At 37.0% G+C, this 22980-nt stretch overlaps 1 protein-coding gene across 1 annotated transcript; it reads right to left on the bottom strand.

Annotated features, from left to right (window-relative positions):
- Positions 1-1824: 1824 nt before the first annotated feature.
- On the bottom strand, positions 1825-20235 carry LOC139159303 (vomeronasal type-2 receptor 26-like). Its single transcript, XM_070736626.1, has 5 exons — positions 19957-20235; positions 18479-19291; positions 14821-15054; positions 5290-5416; positions 1825-2735 (listed from the first exon to the last, which is right to left on the bottom strand). Exons 1-5 carry the CDS (start codon positions 20233-20235, stop codon positions 1825-1827), a joined length of 2364 nt encoding a protein of 787 aa, XP_070592727.1.
- Between the last annotated feature and the right edge of the window lie 2745 nt (positions 20236-22980).

Raw genomic sequence — 22980 nt, 5'->3', positions numbered from 1 at the left:
CATAACTATTAATAAAAACAGGTGAGGGCTGGGGTTTTTTTCTCTGTTATTATTTAAGTGCTTTTACCATATGCTTTAAATCAAGAGTCACTTCTCTCTCTTTCCTGTCATTCTCTGCCTCAATCATTTTCTCATTTCTCTTTTTTCTCCCCTTTTTTCTATCATTTCTCTCTCTCTCTCTCTTCCTTCCACTCTTCTCTCTCTCTCTTGCTTTCTCTCTCTCTCTTGCTTTCTTCCTCTCTCTCACTCTCTTCCTTCCTCTCTCCTCTCTCTCTGTTTCTTGTTCTCTCTCACTGTCTCTCTTCTTTCCTATCTTCTCTCTCTCTTGCTTTCTTTCTCTCTCATTCTCTCTCTCTCTCCCCTCTTGCTCTCTCTCGCTTTTTCTCACTTTCTGTCTCCCTCTCTCCTTTCTATCTCTCTCTGTCTCTTTTGTTTTTCTTAGTTTGAATGTTCTGAGCTTTAGACTTTAGTTCAGCACTTGAGACTGAGGTGCAATTAGGGAGCAAGCTACATTACTTCACGTTCTTCTTATACATGCAAGCTACTTATGCTGATCATCGCTGCCAGAAGTTTGGCAGATTGAATCTCAGTAGGCTCAAGTTTGACTCAGCCTTCCACCCTTTCAAGGTCGGTAAAATGAGGACCCAGATTGTGGGGGCAATATGCTTACTGTCTGTAAACCGTTTAGAGAGGGCTGTAAAGCACTATGAAGCAGTATATAAGTTTAAATGCTATTGCTAATGCTATTGCTATATAATACTCTAAAGTAGTCCACCTATACAAATGCAAGTAACAGATGAAAGGGTTCTGTCAATTAGATGTGAAGTCAGCAGGCACCAGAATAAAATGAGATATCTGCCTTTTTTATTTTAAGCCAAGGTGTCACACATATGATGTTTTGTGATGTTTTTTCCATTTCAGAAGCTGGGGTGGTATGGCTTGCACATGATGCATCCAGCCCCATGGGCCGCCAGTTTGACACCCCTGATTCTAAGTGGATTGACAGGCTCAAGTAACAGAATGAGTTTTGTCTTTTAAAGTGTAATAGAGTGAAAATGCAATGCTCTTTCAGGCAGAAGCAGCTGAGAAGTTTGCTCATTGAAATGCTGAGTCCAATTGCCAGGGACCATCCCCAACTGTAACTCTAGTTTCCCAGTTGGAGTAGGGTCTATTTGAAAAAGCAGTTGTTTAATACTTTTATAACTATGTGCTTGAAAGATGGACACAATCAGATCATTGCCTAGATAGAACATTTGTATATAGTAATTTAATTCCATATAATTAAAGTGTAATTAATCAGGAAAAGATTTGAGTTAACACAGTGGGAGAATTTTTCAGGAAATTGTTCTAATAAATCTATTCGATAAATACCAATTTATTTGGGGATTATTTATAATAAATATAACCACTTTGTAACCCTCTTTGAACCTTTATATCTTGTTCCTTGATTGGGCTAAATATTGTGTGCAGAATGAATCCAAGAGATCTGGTATGGCGGTACAGATAATTTCAGATTTTTCACAGATCTACACACAGACTACACACAGTCAAATGACAATAGCCAAAGTCTTACAAAACATTGAGAGCAGTAATCTTTTTTCTTTCATTCATTTCTTTCTTAACCTTGGAAGTCTCTTTATTTTGGTAAAAAATTCTGATTCTACCGTATCTTCTAAAAGATTCTATTGGGGTTTTAATTAAAGTATAGAACAGGGAAAATGAACTTCCCTAAGACATTATCATGATTGATTTAAACATTTGTCTTGGGGAACAGTAATATGCAAATGGGTCCTATGCTGGTTGCTAAGCGATGCAGGTTTAAAATCACATTTCTGTTTTGCTTTTCAGAATAAGCTGCTCCTTGGTATTCAAATCAGGTCGAAAAAGAATAATGTAACATTTGGGGAAAAAGATGCAACCCAGCAGCCCAGCATTGGAGGCCAAGATGGAGAAGACCTGCACGGCCACCATGTATTTGCCTTTGGTACTCAGGTAGGTAGGCACAAAGGAAATCCAAACACTACAGAAAACCAGCATGCTGAAGGTGATTAGCTTGGCTTCATTAAAGGTGCCAGGAAGCCTTCGGGCTAGGAAAGCTACTGTGAAGCAGATGGCTGCAAGGAAGCCCATGTAGCAGAGAGCAGTGTAGAACATGGTAACAGAGCCTTCATTGCACTGCAGAACAATCTCTGTGGCCTGGGAAATCATATCTGAGTCAGGGAATGGAGGACTGGTACCTAACCAGATAGTACTAATTGTAACTTGGACAACAGAGCAACAAAAGACAATGGAGTTGGCCAAAGGCTTCCCTAGCCATTTTCTCATGCTATTTCCTGGTTTGGTGGCGAGGAAGGCCAGCACCACCATGATAGTTTTGGCCAAGAGAGAAGAGACAGCCACTGAGAAAATGATGCTAAAAGCCACTTGACGCAGAAGGCAGGTGATTCTTCTTGGCTGGCCGATGAAGAGGAAGGAAGACAAGAAAGACAGCAGGAGGGAAATGAGGAGCAGGTAGGATAGGTCCCGGTTGTTGGCTTTGACTACTGGAGTTTCCAGATGCTTAATGAATATGCTTAACACAAAGCCAGTGCTCAAAGAGAAAAGTAAAGCAAAGGAAGTAAGGATAATCCCCAAGTCTTCTGAGTAGGATAGGAAGGTTATCACCTTAGGAACACATTGATCCCGCTCCTTGTTGGGTTGCTGGTCCTTGGGACATCTCACACAATGTTTGGCATCTGCAAAGAACAAATGGAACACTCATGTACTTCAGTAGTTTGAGAATCTCTTGATGTTCTCTTCTCTTTGTAGGATTTTTCTTCACAAGACTGTCAATAAGCACAGTTTGGAAGTAATTTTGCACATGGGAATGCATTAGGTCAATATATATAATTGTGTGCAGATACTCCACTATATACAATTTTAATAATACCAGAGAATTCTATCGCATGATTAGGAAAATGGTAAATTTAGACGACAATCTATTGGATTTTGTTCCCAGCCTATACCATGGATGACAAGTTAAACTTAATAACCTTGCCAGAATATGGTAATCATTGACTTATGACTACAACTGACCCCCACAAATTTCTGTTGTTAACTGAGGAATTTATTGAGTTTTTCCCCATTTTACCACCACAAAAGGCCACAAAAGATGATCCCTTGATCCTGGGACACTGCAACTGTCATAAATATGAGTCAGTTGCCAAGCCTCTGTATTTTGATCAAGTAACTATGGGGGTGTTGCAAGGGTCATAAGTGTAAAACACAGTGGTAAATCACTTTTTTTCAGTGCTGTTGTAGCTTTGAACAGTCACAGAAAGTCCATTTTGATATTTGAAGATCATAGATGTCTTATCTAAGTGAAAGTTTTCACTGAGGAAAGAAAATTTTGAGTTTCAAAAAGTTCCTGTGAGGTAGTGAGGAAAGAATGGTTTCTGCAAAAATCTAGAAAATGTCCCAAAAGTCAAGATGGTGGTCATAATCATCTTGAATTTACTGATTCCCCTGAGGCAGTCTTTGGGATGGAGATTCTAGGATTTGAAGTCCATACTTCTTAAAGCTTTCAAGATCCACAAACACTGCCCTGAGGTAAGCCCTGGAAGAAAAAGTGACTGTCCTGTGTAAACATAGCTCAGATTGCATTAACATGTTATTGATTTATCCACCAGTATGAATTCTACAGATCTAGGACAACTTATGTGGCCAACGGGCCATGGCCAACTTTGTTACAACCATCTTGTTCCAGGAAAACTTGCCACAGCCAAATCACCACAGGACTGGTCACCACGGAACAAGAATTATACTAACAGGGTGGTGGGGAATGGAAGGGTTTATACTCATTGCAGACAGCTGGTTGTTTGCATTCTTTTAGCAAGTTATTAAGGTCACCTGGATCAGGATCTGAGTGGAGAAGGCGGCTTCACACCCATTTGCACTACTCAAGTGATCATGGTGACATAGATAAATGCTGTCTGCAACGAGTATAAATCCTTCCATTCCCCATCATCCAGTCAGAGCTGAGGAAGCTTCTTGGATGAGAAGTGAAAAGTCTTCAAGGAAAAACCAGAATGTCCAGTTGCCTCTTGAAAAAAACACCTTTGGGACAACCGTGACCTGGATAGAAACATAGAAACATAGAAGACTGACAGCAGAAAAAGACCTCATGGTCCATCTAGTCTGCCCTTATACTATTTCCTGTATTTTATCTTACAATGGATATATGTTTATCCCAGGCATGTTTAAATTCAGTTACTGTGGATTTACCAACCACGTCTGCTGGAAGTTTGTTCCAAGGATCTACTACTCTTTCAGTGAAATAATATTTCCTCACGTTGCTTTTGATCTTTCCCCCAACTAACTTCAGATTGTGTCCCCTTGTTCTTGTGTTCACTTTCCTATTAAAAACACTTCCCTCCTGAACCTTATTTAACCCTTTAACATATTTAAATGTTTCTATCATGTCCCCTCTTTTCCTTCTGTCCTCCGGACTATACAGACTGAGTTCATTAAGTCTTTCCTGATACGTTTTATGCTTAAGAGCTTCCACCATTCTTGTAGCCCATCTTTGGACCCGTTCAATTTTGTCAATATCTTTTTGTAGGTGAGGTCTCCAGAACTGAACACAGTATTCCAAAGGTGGTTTCACCAGCGCTCTATATAAGGGGATCACAATCTCCCTCTTCCTGCTTGTTATACCTCTAGGATGACAGAGAATCTACATAGACAAGAATTACATTAATATCAAAGAAATTGTAGAATATAATAATTAAAGAAGGGATGCAAAAAGAGAGACAAAATGAAATGTGAATGACAAAAATTAAATATTTTATTATAAATACTTAAATTGTTGAATTGTCCCATAGTGAGTTGGCCACAGCAAATTGGCCACAGTGAGTTGGTCATAGAGAATTGGCTACACCAATTTGGCTGCACCAAGTTGTCCCATTCCAATATTCTACATCAAAACACTGCCAATGGTGACTCTGGGGATTTTTAGTAATCCAGGTCATGGTTCTCCCAACTAGTAGGTTTCTAGAGATCATTCATTTTGGAAAAGAAAATTATTTGAAAGGTATGCCTCTAAAGATTTTAACAAGTTATTAATTTTTATTTGAAACAGTTTTTACTGGTCTTGGTTTTATATTTTTAACTAAATTAGGTGACAGACTTGTGATTGTGATATGAAATAAAAATGCAGGGCAGAGATAAAATGACCTGAAATGGTAGAATTAATTATGGCTATTCAAAACTAGGAAGACACGGACAGCTTTTCTCTTTGGAATCACCCACCTTCCTGAGTGGAGATGGTCCCTTCTGCACAAGGAATACAACTATAGCAGCAAACTGGTTTATCTTCATCAATGAGTTTGACAAATCCAAGCAGGCAGCTATCCACACATCGAGACCTTGGCAGGGGCTAAAGATAAAGAAAAGGAACAATCGATGAAATAGCTAGAGTTGATGTCCCTGTGAAATTAGTCTTACCGTGGAAAGCCCCAATAAATGAATGAATAAGAATGAATGAATGGGAAGCCCACACTGCATATCAGACATTAATACAATTGAACGAGTCCAGATGTTAGCACCCCAAATAGCATGGCTTCAGCCTGACACCAGAGATATTTCATGAGAAGGGTTCTCCACTCCTCTGCTTGTAGCAGAATACTTTGTGCACCAGATTTGACATTTTTGGCTTAGGCAACTTAGAACTTCGTCGTCTTCAGTCCGACCTAAGTGAAGTACATAAAATTATTTGCTACAATATCCTACCTGTCAATGAATACTTCAGCTTCAACTACAACAATACATGGGCACATAATAGATACTGTATAAACCTATAGTAAACCGCACAAAACCTGATTGCAGAAAATATAACTTCACTAACAGCCATTAATGCCTGGAATGCACTACCTGACTCTGTGGTTTCTTCCCCAAACTCCCCAAACTTTACTTTTAAATGGTCTACCATCGAACTCACCCCATTCCTAAGAGGTATTTAAGGGGTGTGCATAAGCGGGCCAGGGTGCTTACCGTCCCTTTCATAATGTTTCCCTTTATTCATATAAATAAATAAATAATAAATGAATGAATGAATGAATAAATAAATAAATAAATAAATATGCTGGCCTAAATTTTAACTTGCTGAATCTAATCAGCAGAACTGAAACCGCTGCAGGTGAAGATAGCAAAAAGTTTGGGTTTAATGCCAATTATTCTCTGTCACAGAATGCTTGCTAAATGATGCTTTTTGATCCTGATTTGCCCTCTGATTATTTTTTTAATATTTTTTTTATTAGTTTTCCTTAAAATAAACAAACACACATACATACATTAAACATAAAGTGGGGGTGCATTTCCCCCCGCTTCTCTTGAAAGTATAGATTCGAATACAGAAAAAGAATACATAATTGAATATAAGTTGAATATTAAAAAGTCTAGTAAATTTAGGTTTAAATTTTCAAAATCTTAAGTACTATGCATATATAAACTAAATTTCTTAATATATTGCTTATACATAAACTAATATACCATAATCATCAAACAATACCATAATCATCAAACAATACATTCAATCTAATTTTAACTACTATACGTGTATAGACCAAAATTCTTTAAATATTGCTTATACGTAAACTAATATACCATAATCATCAAACAATACATTTAGACTAATTTTAACTATTATACGTATATAAACCAAAATTCTTAATATATTGCTTGTACATAAGCTACTATACCATAATCATCTAAAAATGCATTTAAACTAGTATTAACATTGTTATCACCTAGGTAAAAAACAAATACAAAAAAAATTAACTAACAATAAATTTGTATATCTTATTTTTTCTTGTCTATCCATTTATAAACATTGTTCCATGTTTCATAGAATTTAGTATCTTCTTGATCATTTAATCGTCTTGTCATCATATCCATTTCAGCGCAATCTAATATTTTAGCTATAACTTCTTCTTGCTTGGGGATTTCTTCCCCCTTCCAATTTTGCGCATATATTATTCTAGCCGCAGTTAGTATGTGTATAATTAAGTAAAGAATTTCTTTCTTATAAGGCTGGTTGGTAATTCCTAATAGATAAAATTCCGGGGTATTTTCTATACCTTGCTTTACTATTTCTTTTATTATTTTCTCTATCATCTTCCAATATATTTTAGCTTTACCACATGTCCACCATTGATGGTAACAGGTGCCTATTTCATTCTTGCATTTCCAACATAGTGGGGATGTTTTGGGAAACATTTTTGCTATCCTATTTGGTGGGAGATGCTACCTGTAGAACATTTTAATTTGGTTTTCTTTTAATGAGACTGATTTAGTCATTTTCCAGTTATTAATCCAGACTTTCTCCCATGTGTCTATATCTATTTCCTTGCCAATATTTCTGCACCATCTTATCATCGTGTCTTTTAAAGTCAACTCTATATTTTTATGAGCAATGAGGAATTTATATATTTTACCTATCATTTTTGTTGGATTAGTAGTAATTAGAGTACTTAGCAAATTTTTACTTTTATTAAAAATATAGGAAGTTTTATCCTTCTGATATCTAGATCGAATCTGGGCGTAGTGCCACCAGTCTATTGTTATGCCTTCTTCTTGTAATTTAATCCTAGATTTTAACTTCATCTGATCATTTAGTAAAAGATATTTTCTTGTCTTTTATAGAGTTCGGATGTGTTATTGCTTCTAGGGGGGCAAGCCATTCTGGGATATTTAGAAAGTGATTTTTCCTTATGTCTTTCCAAACCTCTAATAGATACTTCCTTAATGTATGTCTTTTAAAGTATGAGTGGTTTTTTTTCCTTGTCGTACCATATAAATGCGTGCCATCCAAGCATAAGATCATGTCCTTCTAGATTTAATATTCTTTTGTTATCTAGAGTTATCCAATCTCTAACCCATGTTAATGCGGCAGCCTGGTAGTATAATTTCCAATTTGGAAGGCCGAATCCTCCTCTTTCTTTGATATCTTCTAGACAATTTATTTTTATCCTTGCTTTTTTCCCTTGCCATATAAATTTTTTAACTAGATTTGTCAAAGTTTTAAAAAAAGTTCCCCCTGGATTTATTGGTATTACCTGGAAGAGAAACAAGACCTTGGGTAAAATTTTCATCTTAATTGTTTCCACTCTTCCTAGAAATGATATTTTCAGGTTATTCCACATTGCTAAATCTTTTTTAATTTCTGTTAGTAATTTTGTATAATTATCATTTTTTAATGTTATTGTTTTCGCTGTTAGATTTATTCCTAGGTATTTTACTTTTTTAACAGTCTTTATTCCAGAAATGCTTTCTAATTTGGTTTCTTGTGTTTTGTTCATATTTTTAGTTAAAAAATGTGTTTTACTTTTGTTTATCTTTAAACCTGCTACCTTTCCATATTGTTCAATAGCTTGCAGTAATGTGGGGACTGTTGTTATCGGTTCTTCAATTATAAACGTTAAATCGTCTGCAAAGGCTTGGACTTTATAAGTTTCATCTCCTACAGTTAAACCTTTTATTTTAGGATCTGCTCTTATTTTAATTAATAGAGTTTCAAGAGTCATAATGAATAGCAATGGTGATATAGGACAACCTTGTCGAACTCCCTTATTTATCTCAAGTTTTGGTAGCTGATTATTGTTCAATATTATATTGGTTGTTTGTTTTGAATAGATAGCATCTATTAAATTAACAAATTTTGGGCCAAATCTCATTTTATTTAATTGCATTTTTATAAATATCCAATTGACGTTGTCGAAGGCCTTTTGGGCATCTAGGAACATTAAGGATGCTGTCTTACCTGGATATTGTTCATAATACTCTAGTGTATTTATAACTGTTCTGAGGTTATTTTTAATTTGTCTCCCTGGTAGAAACCCATTTTGATCTTGGTGTATTATTCCATTTATGACTCTTTTAAGTCTGTCTGCATAAATAGCAATAAATATCTTATAGTCTACATTTAATAATGATATAGGCCTGTAATTTTTAATTTTTTCTGGGTCTGTGCCCGGTTTGTGTATTAAAGTTGTTAATGATTCTGACCAAGATTTAGGAATTTTACCCTCAAGTCTACATAGATTAAAGGTTTCTAACATGTGATTTCTTATTGTTTCATTTTCTATTTTATACCATTCTGCCGGTATGGCGTCTGGGCCTGTGGCCTTATTATTTTTCTGTTTTGTGATTATTATTAGGAGTTCTTCCATTGTTATTGGTCCCTCCATGGTGGCCTGTTGGTCCTCTGTTATTTGTGGTAATTTTGAAGATTGTAAATAGTTAAAAACTTCATCTTCGCTGATATTATCTTTTGCATATAAATCTTTATAAAAATTATACACAATGTCTGCCTTTCCTTCTGTATCGTATTTTATTATCCCATCTTTGTCTTCTAGTTTTTTAATTAATTTTGGTTGTCTCTGTTTTCTAAGTTTATATGCTAGCCATCTGCCAGGTTTGTTTGCATGTTCAAAATAGTGTTGCTTTGCTCTTTTAATTTTTTCAGTTATTTGATTTTGTTCTATGATTCTAATTTTATGTTTAATTACATTTATTTCTGTTTTGAAGTCTCTATTCTTAATGTGTTGCTGCGATAAAAATTCTAATTGTTTTAATTCATTTATTAATTGTACATACTTTAATTTGTTTTCCTTGTTATGTTTTGCTGTGTAAGATATTGTTAATCCTCTTATATAAGCTTTAAGTGTATCCCATAAATTTTGTGGAGTGGTGTCTAAATTTTTATTAATTTCAAGAAATATTTTTAATTCTTTTTCAATCCAATCCTTATATTTCTTATCATTTAAAATGTTTCTATTCATCCACCAGTTATTCTGTTTACTATTCATTCTCATAGAAACCACTATTGGATTGTGATCAGCCCATGTATTAACATCTATCCCGACCTCTTTTATTTGCTCTGCAACCATTTTTGGTGCCCATATCATGTCTATTCTTGTCCAAATTTTGTGGGGGTTGGAGTAGAAGGTATATTGTCTCTTGTGAGGGTGTCTTTCCCTCCAGATATCATTTAGTAATAGTTCCGCTTTCATTTTTTGAAAAGTACTAGGAAGCAAATTCCTTCTTGTTTTTTTTACTTTTTTTCTTTTGTTGTTACACCCCCCCCCCCGAATGGTCTAATTGTCTGTTCGTAATAGCATTAAAATCACCAATTATTAATACATTTTCAATAGCTAGTTCTAGTATTGTTTGGTGTAGGTTTTTATAAAATGTCATTTGATCTTCATTAGGGGCATAGATAGAAATAATAACTAAAGGTCTAGGTTCAATATCAACTTGTACAATCAATATTCTACCCTCATTATCCTTAAATATTTGTTTGGAATTTATAGAATTCTCAACATACATCACTACTCCTCTTTTTTTTGATCTGCTAATGCAGCATACATTTTTCCAATTTTGGGATTCAACAGTAGTTTTTGGTTATTTTTTTTAATATGTACTTCTTGTAATATTGCAATTTGAGCATTTTGATTTCTAATTTTAGAAAAGATTTGTTTCCTTTTCCTTGGTTCATTAAGTCCATTGACATTTACAGAAAAGATTTTTAAATCTTTACTTATTGTCATTTAGTAGGTTTTTTGGTTTCTCGCTGAGGTTGAATTCTTCTGGCCCCTTGGTCCTGCTCTGGTGTCTGAGCAGTAGCCCCCAGATCTTCTTCTTGTTGGATTGCTGGTTTTTCCCCTGGTTGCTGTTGTACTGGTTGTTGTTGGACCGCTTGTTGTTTAGTTGTATAGTCCAAATGGCTGATGCCACTGTTTTCAAAAAAGTACATAGCTTGGTCTACATTTTCCAATTTGTATCTTGTAGAACGCCAAGTCATAGATAGGCCTTGTGGAATAAGCCAACGGAAAGTTATATTTTCTTTAATCAAGATTCTAGTTAGAAAGTGGTAGTCTCTTCTGCTTTCTCTGACACTTCTTGGAACTTGTTTTAATATTTTGATTTCACTTCCTTGGTGTTGGAGTTTAGAATTTCTTGACCAGTGGAGTATGTCATCTCGCAAAGCTTTTCTTGTGAACTTGATGTGTATCTCTCTCGGGAGGTTGTGGCGACGAATGTAGCTATTCGAAGTTCTGTAAACTTCATCAATTTCTTTCAGTAGAGCTGTGGGATCCTCTTGGAGTATTCCTCCAATAGTTTCAGCCATAGTCATTTTTAAATCTTCATCTTTTTCCTCTTTTATATTCTGAAATCTTAGCCCATACGAAGCACGTTGCATCTCCAACTGAGTGATTGATTCATCATATCTTCTATATCTTGCATCAGCTCTCCCTTCAAGGTAGTCCATTCTTTTTTCGGTTTTGTCAGACTTCTCTTCCACTTTTTTTACTCGGTCATTACTTTCTTGTAATGTCTGTTGCATCTCCTTTATCTGGTCTTTCATCTCTCCCATGTCAACTTTCAATTGAGCCATCTCCGTTTTAAATTCTGCCAACTCTGATTTTATAGCATCTCTTTGTTGTGTTGCGTCTTCTTTTATAAAATCTTCTTGAGATTTAAACATAAAGTCTTTCAAAGTATTTAAGGTTTCTTGTAGTGTTGCAAAGTTGGACTGCATTGTTTTGTCGTTGTCTTTTTCCTTGGTAGACATGGTTAACACCTGGTGCGACGGGGATGGATGCGGTGACCCTTGTGGGGAGGGAATTGTTGGTGTAGTTTGTTTTTTGACCGTTTTAACAAAGGTTGAGGTACTTGACATTATCAAATTTGAATCCACTGTTTAAAATTTAAAATTACTTTCAATTTATATGTAGTAAAAGGAAAAGAATTCCTATAAATTCCAAATCTGTTCAATTTGTCTTGTTAACAATTTCACTTCAAATATAGCTATATATATCAATCAGATTACTAGCAAAATTCAAAATATATTTTTAAAACTTTAAATATGCAATACCAAAAAAAGACCAGGTGTAGAACTTTTAAAAATAAGAAAAAAAAAAAAAGAAATAAGAAAGAAATAAGAACTTAAAAAAAATAGTCTGCTAAGAGGGAGGGGAGAAGAGAAGATTGGTGAAAAGAGTGGAGAAAATAATTCTAGGGGAAGGAAAAAAGAAGTAGGTGGTATTTTAATTCCACTAAAAAAGAGCAGGAAACCAAGGTTTATTAACAATGCATATGTTTCAAATCAATTTTCTTTTGAAAATAGCAGTGCACAGAAAAGAAAAAAAAAGAAAGGAAACTACAAGAGACCTGGGAGAAAAATAGTTATTCAAAAGACAAAATATCAATATTTATGTACTTATGTTCTTCTTGTGAGTCTAGTAGTTATGCTGGGAAGTAAGGGTTGTATATCCAAGTGTCAAAAAATAAAGTTATATTTAATTCCGATTTCAAATTCAGAGGCAAAGTCAGATTAAAGGTTTTCGTTTGCTTAGAATAAAGTAAGTTTGTTTTCCAAGTTCAAGACAGAAGTAGAGAGGCAAATCCTAAGATGGAGTCAGGTTAAATTTCGTACAGCAAAGCAGATGTTGAAGAGTTCTCAGCAAATAATCCAAAAACGCTCAGCAAATAATCCAAATACGTTAATCCAGAAGTGAATAATCCCCCCCAAAAAAAGGTTAAAAAGACTCTTTGTGATCTAATATTTCAGTTCCTTTTATTTTCCATTTATTTTTGAGTTATTGCATTATTTCGTTATTGTAAAAAAAAAACGAGATAAAAAGTAAGGCAGCAAGACTGTGTTCCTCCGCTGTCAAAATTGAGCCCGGAACACTATAGTTTTAGCGATCTAAAAAGAACGAATTCCAATCATCATACAGATTTCCTTCAGCAATTTAGATTTTCTATATAGTCATATCAAATTTAAATTATTTTATTAGTCCATAAAGTAAGAAAAATATTTTCTAAGTTCCAAAGTTCAAGTTCAAGATGGAAAAACGAAAGTGAGAAAATTAGATTCGGCTGTTATTTTGCGGATGAATCCAAAAAAAAAAAAAAACCTTTCACCTTCGCCTTATTGAAAAAAACCCCTTTCACTTAGAACTTTCGCTGCGATCAAATCTTCTGTTTTTAAACGTGGAACGAAAAAAGAGTTTTTTACCTTAGGTCTTTTTATCTGTTGTATTCCTTTTCAGTCGGATAAGTTGCAATAATTTCACTTTCTTAAACTTTTTCTTGCTTCCCGCTGGGTGAGGGGAGAGAGCACTGGCCGAATCTTCCTAAGCAAGGAAGATCGGTTCTCCCTTCTCCGAAGCTGCAGGGCGAACCGCTGCCTCCGGAGCTTCAGCGACGGCTCCTCGGACAGAGGGGAGCCCCCTGTTCTGGGATCGGGCCATCCGAGCCCGATCCGATCACGATTTGCAACCTTCGGAGGGGTAGAAAGGATCTCGGGGCAGAGCGCTGCCGAAGAGATCCAGCTGCGGTCTCCTCCAGACCGGAAGACCTGCCCTCTGATTAAATTGATTCACATCTTTTTTGGAAGCCAGCTAAGCTAGTAACCAGCACCATATCTTCTGGGAGCAAAGTCGTAAATTTCATTGCATGCAATATGGAAAAAAAATGCTTCCTTTTATCTATTCTGATTCTTTCAGCATTCAATGTCATTAGATGGCCTTTGATTTTTGTCATGGGTGGGCTTCAAAAATTTTAGCAAGGGTTTCTCTGCCCGCTTGCTGGGTGAGTGTGGCCATGGTGGGTATGGCCAAGTCAGCCTCCTGCACCATGGGAGAGGGAGAATTTTTGCCCTCCCTGGGCTCCAGAGGTGACCAGTATTTTTACAATGAAAAGGAGGATGAAAAAATCTAAGAAAAAAGTACAGAATAAATAAACAAAACATTTATGTCATTATCAATAAATAAAATTAATAATTTAAATTAAAACTTTCATAACAAAAGCAAAAACACTTTATTAAACCTATATTGAAATAATTTTACACTTGTGTTAAAAACAGGGTTGTATAAAATTGAATTAATGAATTAATAAAATGTGAATTCTACTTATCTGAGTATACTATTCACTGAGAAAAAAATAATTTTGTATTTCTGTCAGAAGTAAACATGAAGTATAATATAGAGGCAATGGTGAGAGACAAGTGCAAGATATGTGAAGTTCTCCAGTGCCCAACATATGTTTTCATAATTGCATCTTTCCAAACTGTATGGTCATATGACACATAACAGTTTGGCGTGGCATCTCTGAATACAGAGATTAACAGATTAGTTTTAAAATATCGAAAAGGAGGACAGCTAGGAGGACTCTTTTCGAGGAGGACAGAACCTACAAAAGAAGGACTGTTCTCCCTAAAGGAGGATGATTGGTCACCTTATTTCCAGCCTTCCTGAATTTCTGGTAGGCCAGTTTATCACCCTCCTGAGCCAGTGTGCATCCCCTGCACTTACCTGCATCCAAAACTGACTGTGTGGGGGCTCCTAGGAGGGGTGGGCCAAGCTTCCTTATTTAACCTTCTGTGCTTCTCCTGTGCTCCGAGCAGCACTAGACAGTTGCAGGATATCAAAAGGCAACATGGACATGCCTTTGGGATCAACTGTGGTCAAACAGACTTTTTGGGTCTACCTGATCTTGGAATCTTGATGCTGTTAACAGACTGGAATGAAGTTTGGCCAGAGTCTTTCAGATCAGCCTCTTTTAACTGAGCCCTCCATGTCCTGTCCTAAGGCACACAATACATTCATTGGGGCATAACTGCATGGCAAGGCATCAGGTAGAACATAAGTAAAGGGGGAATTTTTATTCTATAGCATTCTTCTGTCAGACAAGTGAGAAACTCAGTTGAGAACACGCCTCAGATATTAGAAAATGCTTACAAAATGTGGGATATGAAAGAAATTTTAACTTCCCCACCTTGTTGGCCTGCATGGTCCTCATGACTGCCTTCTGGTCCATTGTGAGCCTAAATTTGCCTTCTAAGCATCCCTCTCTTTCCAAACTGCCAATGTTCACTTTGATAACAGATTGATTGGGAAGCTTCACCCAGTACATAATGTCAAAATCAGCTGCCAGGTCCCCATTCTCATCCAAATAGATTCCCGGCATAGAATTATTGTAATACTGGGCGATGCTCAGGAAAGGGTGAAGCTGGAAAGGAGAAGTAAAACGAAAGAATTGAAGAATATAGAAAAGCAGAACGGAGATCTAAATTTTCCTGACTGCACAGATGTTCTTCATGTAATTCAAAGCTGAGTTGAAGGGCTGAAGGCCATTCCTTGGAGTGAGCTCTATCTATCTTCCAATGGGCACCAAAGAAAGTGGAGAGCAACATGAAAATAATAGATTGAACATTCCAAATGCTCTTTTCCAAATTAACCATCCAGGCATCTGGCAAGAAGATCAATCATACACAGCACTGACAGGAGAATTGTTATAGCAACTGGTTGTGTCATCATTTCATTTGACATTTTCTGAGGGATTAAGTGTAATTTATACAGTATTCATCCATGTTCATCAGTGGTGGGTTGCTACTGGTTAGTCTCAGTTTGGGTGAACTGGTAGCAGTGGCAGTGGGAGGCTCTGCCCACCCACCTGGACATCATCATAATGATCTGCACATGCACAGAAGGTTCTGTGCATGTGCAGAAGTGCTACATGCACATGCTGGCAGGACTCAGGGGAAGAGCCTTCTCTTTGGTGGCTCCGATCCTCTGGAACCAGCTTCCCCCAGAGATTAGGATTGCCCCCACCCTCCTTGCCTTTTGGAAACTCCTTAAAACCCACCTCTGCCATCAGGCATGGGGGAATTGAAACATCTCCCCCTTGCCCATGTAGTTTCTGTGTATGATTCGACTGTGTGCTTGCTTTTTATATATTGGGGTTTCTTTTGGATTTTTTAACCTAAAACTGTAATTTAGATTGCTAAATATTAGATTTGTTACTATGTATTGTTTTTTACCATTGTTGTGAGCCGCCCCGAGTCTACGGAGAGGGACGGCATATAAATCCAATAAATCGAATCGATTCGAATCTACATGCGAGTGAAGCCACCCTGAGTCTGCAGAGAGGGGCGGCATACAAATTTTATTATTATTATTATTATTATTATTATTATTATTATTATTAATAATGTGCATTCACAGTTTCGAATCGGTAGTGAAGGTAGGTGAAACCCACTACTTATGTACATGGCATGGAAGGTGTTCAAAGTGGCTCTGAGCAGAATATAATTCCACATCTCCATAAAGTCAAACAAAATGAAAAATAAATGTAATAATTGGTTTATGTGAAATCTTAAGTAAATGTTAAATCACAAAAATGGGCTACATGTTCAGAGGTAGGCTATAAAAAGATTTATCCAAGTGCGATTTATTAAAGAATATGTATTAAGCTGGTCATTACTTAAATCTCTGAATAGAAATAAACCTTGGCTTCATTGGTTTAGAAAGGTATAGTTTTATTACAGATTAAGTGAATTGCAGTACTGCCAGAATTGAGAATTAAGTCCCCAAATCCCTAAGTTCTAATTTCGCCACCCTTAACTGTCCCTCACTGCCTAACTTACTGTAACCAATAAAGTCTGTAAGATCTTTTCATGACAGACAGTTCAAGCACAGGTTGGTCTATAGCTGCTTCCTTTTATTTATTTATTTATTTATTTATTTATTTATTAGATTTGTATGCCGCCCCTCTCTGTAGACTCGGGGCGGCTAACAACAATAACAAGAAACAGCATAAAACAAATCTAATATTTAAATGACTTAAAGCCCTTATTAAAAATCAAACATACACACAAACATAACATGCATAAATTGTATAGGCCTAGGGGGAAGGTATATCTCAATTCCCCCATAACTGATGACAGAGGTGGGTTTTAAGGAGCTTACGAAAGGCGAGGAGGGTGGGGGCAATTCTAATCTCTGGGGGGAGTTGGTTTCAGAGGGCTGGGGCTGCCACAGAGAAGGCTCTTCCCCTGGGCCCTGCCAAACGACATTTTTTAGTTGACGGGACCTGGAGAAGGCCAACTCTGTGGGACCTAACTGGTCGCTGGGATTTGTGTGGCAGAAGGCGGTCCCGGAGATATTCTGGTCCGATGCCATGAAGGGTTTTATAGGTCATAAACAACACTTTGAATTGTGACCGGAAACTAATCGGCAACCAATGCAGACTACGGAGTGTTGGTGTAACATGGGCATATTTAGGAAAGCCCATGATTGCTCTCGTAGCTGCATTCTGCACGATCTGAAGTTTCCAAACACTTTTCAAAGGTAGCCCCATGTAGAGAGCGTTACAGTAGTTGAGCCTCGAGGTGATGAGGGCATGAGTGACTGTGAGCAGTGACTCCCGGTCCAAATAGGGCCACAACTGGTATACCAGACGAATCTGGACAAACGCCCCCCTTGCCACAGCTGAAAGATGTTTCTCTAATGTGGATCGAGGAGGATGCCCAAGTTGCAGACCCTCTCTGAGGGGGTCAGTGATTCCCCCCCCCAGGGTAATGGACGGACAGATGGAATTGTCCTTGGGAGGCAAAACCCACATCCACTCCGTCTTATCAGGGTTAAGTTTGAGTCTGTTGACACCCATCCAGACCCCAACAGCCTCCAGGCACTGGCACATCACATCCACTGCTTCGTTGACCTTGAAGCAGCATCTCGAGGTGGTGCAATCTCTACATTTGATTCCCAATCATCCCTCTCTTTATCTCCCCTCTCCCCTCTTCACGGCAGTCTGTCACTACATCATAGTTCCCTCTAAGCTGAGCAGTGAGCTATGGCTCACTTAAAAATCATCATCAACTCAGAGTTTTTCAAACCTGCCCAGAAGCCGAGAGGGAAAGAGTGAGAGGGAAGGAGAGAGAGAGGAAGAGAGAGAAACAGATAGAAAAAAGAGAGGAAGGAAAAGAGAAAGAAAAAGAATGGAAGTAAGGAAGAGGGGAAAAAAACCAAAATCTAGTTTGAAACTAGCTCAACTATTTAAGTGGCATTTTGATATTGATAGAGTTGCCCTATTATGAGCTCACTGTTATAGACACACAGTACAGTATTTTATTTTGAAATTCTCTGAGGCAAAACAGGGTGGGTTTTTTGTTTGTTTGTTTGTCTGTCTGTCTGTCTGTCTGTCTGTCTGTCTATCTATCTATCTATCTATCTATCTATCTATCTATCTATCTATCTATCTATCTATTTATTATTTCTGTGCTGCCCAGTCCCGAAGGGACTGCCGCTCAGACACTATACTTTTCCGCCCACCCCAAAAAAAAAATTAGAGGGAACACTGCACTACATAGCAGCAAAGCACACAGGTGGCAGCTGATAATATGATTGTGCCTTTCCATTTCATTTACACTCACTTATAGACTATACAAATTCTTGTATTATTGTTTGCAAGCTATAGAAGCTGTGCCAGTTGAAGTTGACTCTGAATATAAAATTTCCCTCTTCATAAAGTCAGGAAAAACAAAATGAAATCTACTTGTTTAAGCAAAATATCAATAAAAAGCCAAACATTACACAGTGAGAGAGTGGATTCACCCTTCAACAGAAATCTTTGTGATGGAAGAGGAATGTACCTGCCAAGGCTGCAGTCTTTGAACTCCAGATCTGTTTCCATTCTTTGTGGCCTTTCTCCGGGATTGAAGAGAATAGGCTGCATGTAAAGTATGAGCAATGGTCCAGATGGTGTGGTAAATGTGGAAACCATCCAGGGACAGAATCCTTTGCCGTAGATCATAAGAGACGTTCCGCCATTTTTCTCTTTCTTTGCATCTTATCCAGCCTTTCAAAGACAGGGCATGCTTTGAATAGGAACATGAAAATACTAAACCTACAAATTTCTCGGTAAAAGAGTTAAGTCTGAGGAAATAATCATATTTTATGTTTTGATTTGTCCGGCTAAAGAAAGAAAGAATACTATGGGTGTACTGGAAAGATAAAGCACTATACGACAATGGCAAGGAGAAATCCCAGAAAGCTGTTGTGATCCAAACTTTTCCCACAACAGGTTTCTCCACTTGTCTCAGAATGATTTGGACATGTGCTATTCCATGCGAGAAGGTTAAGGCCTCAGCAAAGTAAAGAAAGACATTAACTTGACTCCACTTGTGGAAAAGTCCAGTGTGGTAGTTATTACCCTTAAGATTCACTGAAATAGTTTGGGAGAAAATTACACAAATGCCATTCTGGATTAGTATGGGTGTGAAGAGCCTTGTGAATTTCTCTCCATTTTCAGTATCTGCAGCAAAGAGTCCAATCAACGTCCAGCCGAAATGTTGGAGTATTTCGACAATCCCTGGGTACTCGTGTGCTTCTTTGGGGAAGGTCGAGTAAAAAAAAGGGAATCGTATTCTGTCGCTCAAAACCTGGGAAGCAAAAGTGTAACTGACCTGAAAAAAAAGAAAAAATGTTAACATATTCTCTCAGATTTAAAAAAATATAAAGTATTGATTGCCCAAAATTCTGGCTAAAGATCTTTGTCTTTATTATTGACCCAGCCATTGATCCTTCCAAGGTTGATAAAAATGAGTACCCGGATTGTTGGGAGCAATATACTGACATTGTAAACTGCCTAGAGAGTGCTGTTAAGCACTATGGAGTGATAGATAAATCTAAGTTCCTTTGTTATTTGTTCATCTGGGGCCATTTTGACATATGTTCCAAAGACAATATGTAGAATATCCCCTTGCTCAGGTCCTGCAATTCTCTCCACAAGCCCTAGTAGCTCTATCTATCTATCTATCTATCTATCTATCTATCTATCTATCTATCTATCTATCTATCTATCTATCTATCTACTTATTTATTTATTATCTCCTTCCCTCCTTCCCTCCTTCCTTCCTTCCTTCCTTCCTTTCTTCAATTTGTATGTCACCCAACTTCCTAAGGACATTTGCAAGTATCCAATAAAAGTCCACCAGTTTGGTCAAAGGCCATGGAACAAAAGGTTCATCTGGGCCATATCTAATTCAGATTCTTGAATCTTCTCTCCCAACTCTTGTTGCCTATCATGGCCCTTTCAAATGATCAAGCAATCATGTGTGCACAAATCTACCTGTGGGATCTTGAAGGTGTTCAACATGGTTGATATCTGAATGGACATGTCTGAATCAGCTGCTTCAAGGACCGCCAGTGTGCTTCTCCATTTTCCACAGTTATAATTTGGAATATCTGCCTCCCCCTTTGAAATCAGGTCCAACAAAATTTCCGAAGTCACCTTTGTGTTAAAATAGTTGTCATGAATATTGTAGCCCAGGGTGACATTGGGTAAGATTTGGGGATTCTGGTTAATCTCCTCAAGGGCAAAATGGAAGGACAGGGCTTTCCAGTACATTGTGGAGCCTTTTCTGCAAATATAGTTGGATCACATATTCATCCTGCATTCAATCAGAATGGCATATTTAATGAGGGCTCCTTTGATTCTAATATTAATAGGAAAACCTAAAACCACAGGATCTAATTTCTAATTTCTGCTTGGGTTGATTTACAAATCAGATGCATTCCAGATACCCATTCTTAAATATAAATAGAACCGGAGAGTTTTCATAAAGAAATAAATGCAATGTTTTCATTTCAATTTAAAAGCATAGAACTGACAAAGGATACTGTGACTCCCTAAAAGGTTACAATTCTCTTCTTGCTTATTTGATTTACAGTCCATTGAAAACATATAGTCATAGTTGTCTTTATGTCCCCCACTATGGTTGAACGTGGAGGGGGGGAGGAAATGGAGGGGGAGGAAATGGAGGAGAAAATTATCTTGGAACAGTCACAAAATTTGACAAGGAATCTGGCAGGGAAATAGCTGACTTGCAGGGTCATGTATCACATTAGGAAATTAACACATATTAGTTGACCTGATGCTACAGATCAAGTTTTATTTTATTTATTTATTTATTTTGTCCAATACATAATACACATTGAAGAGAATAGATATGTAATAATATAAATAAAGAAAAGAATAGAAGAAAAGATATAAAAGTATAGGTGAACATATTTGAAAAGAAGAAAAGATAAATGAGATAAGGAGAGACAATTGGACAGGGGACGGAAGGCACACTGGTGCACATATGCATGCCACTTACTGACCGCTAAGGAACCTGGAGAGGTCAATCGTGGATAGTCTAAGGGAAAAATGTTAGGGGTTAGGGGTTGACACTACTGAGTCAGGTAATGAGTGCCACGCTTCGACAACTAGGTTGCTGAAGTCATATTTTTTACAGTCAAGTTTGGAGTGGTTAATATTAAGTTTGAATCTGTTGCATGCTCTAGTGTTGTTGCGATTGAAGCTGAAGTAGTTATTGACAGGTAGAACGTTGCAGCATATGATCTTGTTACTAGATGTTGTAATATTTGGATCTTCAGTACAAGTATAGAAAGCTAACCACATTTTTGTGTTTTATGTGTGTGAAAGGGAAGGTTAGAAAGAGTGAGACAGAAAGAGAAAGACCTTAGAGAGAGAAGTAGTGTCAAAATTTTACTTGAATTTCCATGTCTTATTTTAAATGTTCCCTTCATGCTTTTGGAAGTTTCTCTCTTGCCTGCTTGATTTGAAGCTTCCTCATAGTAACTGCATCTTAACATTTTAGGCTAGTTTGACCACCTTTTTATGAACATAATCCTAATTTGTTAGATGGCATAAAACCAGATTATATTTTGATTGCATCAAAGTTCTTGCTATAAACTATATTGCCTGTTTCATCTGCTGCTATCCTGTTAAATTCTGATCATGGGTTATAATAATGTTTAACATTAGTATTATTTCAAAGTTTTGTAAGCTAGCCACCCTGCTCCATCTTCACCTTGAATTTTGTTTGTTGGTTTGTTTCTGTGCATTTAAGTCGCTTAGTGATTTTGATTTCAGGACATAAGTCTGCATAGCGCAGACATACGTTTGAATGTTTATATCACATTTTAAGGTCCTATTATATAATTTTATGATGATGTATTTACATGGACTGTTACATTACTCTTAAATAAAAGCACTTAAGCTTATTATAATGATGCAACCTATATGGGAAACAAAAGAAAGAATCAAATGTCAATTAAACATTTAGGATTATTGATGGAAAGAATCAAAGAGAGGCTGGAGCACAAACAGGCAAATTACAAAAATAAGTTTTTGATCCTCAACTGTTGATTTGACTCTTCATATAAATTAATGGCCAAGTTGATATTTATTAGTAGACACCCATGAAGACTGGAAAGAAAGGGGGGGAAGAGATTAAAAGGGAAGTTTACGCTGTACATGAAACAGACCCTGGTTAATTTGTTTGTCCATTTTTTTTCATTTTTCTTTCTTTTTTTCTCTTTTGGGTATGTTTTGTTTGTTTAAATTGTTTTTATATGTAGAAACTTAATAAATATTATTTTTTATAAAGAAACAGATCCTGGTGAACATCTTTGAAAGAAACAGTAGCCTGTGCCCAGATGATAGTCTCTCTGTGTGCCTACAGTCATCTTTGCCTTAAGCTGAAATTAACTTAAGGCATAAGATAAAGAGAATAGGCTTCCCAATTTAGGGAGTTTTGTGCATTTTAAAGTTAGGAAAAATATGTCATCTCTAAGATCAAGGAAGAAAGAATTACATGGGCTTCAGTATAACATACTTAATACTGGATTTAGGACTAAATATATCAGGGCACATGAAAATTTTGAATGGTTTCTTCCCAGGTTTCTTCCCACTTAGGCTGAATTGCCATTTATGAGATGAGCTATCAATGGAGTCCCCTCCTACATTTTGGTTGTTCATATCTAACATTCCTTCTGTGACAATTCTCACAGCACAATTGACTTTCACAAAAGAAATGGAACAGCTTGTACCTTTCTCTCACTCAGGGTGTACCTTGTACCTTTCTCTTACTCACTTACTCATAAAGTTTAGCTGAAGGAGACCTGTTGTACTTGTAAAACAGAAACTTTGCAGTTGTAGCAGAAGTGATCCCGCTGAGGAGATGGTCTCCTGGTCTGTAGAAATTCAGTGGCTTTACTTGATCTGGTTCCAAATGCAAAGGGCACTTAGCCCTCAGCACTCCACAGGTTAGATGGGGCAAGAGGAGGAGAAGAATCAGTATGACCA

Source organism: Erythrolamprus reginae, chromosome 2 (genome assembly GCF_031021105.1).
Source record: "Erythrolamprus reginae isolate rEryReg1 chromosome 2, rEryReg1.hap1, whole genome shotgun sequence".
Lineage (NCBI taxonomy): Eukaryota > Metazoa > Chordata > Lepidosauria > Squamata > Dipsadidae > Erythrolamprus > Erythrolamprus reginae.
Note: the sequence above shows the minus strand (reverse complement) of the source record. Positions and strands in the feature narration are given on the sequence as shown.

Bases quoted from the DNA above. Each gene is read 5' to 3' on its own strand.
- LOC139159303 (XM_070736626.1), bottom strand. From the start codon at position 20,235: ATGTACTGGAAAGCCCTGTCCTTCCATTTTGCCCTTGAGGAGATTAAC. The intron at 5,417-14,820 runs GTGGGGAAGTTA...CTTTATCTTTAG, and splicing joins GGACCATGCAGGCCAACAAG to CCCCTGCCAAGGTCTCGATG. The intron at 2,736-5,289 runs GTGGGTGATTCC...TGTTCTTTGCAG, and splicing joins GACCATCTCCACTCAGGAAG to ATGCCAAACATTGTGTGAGA.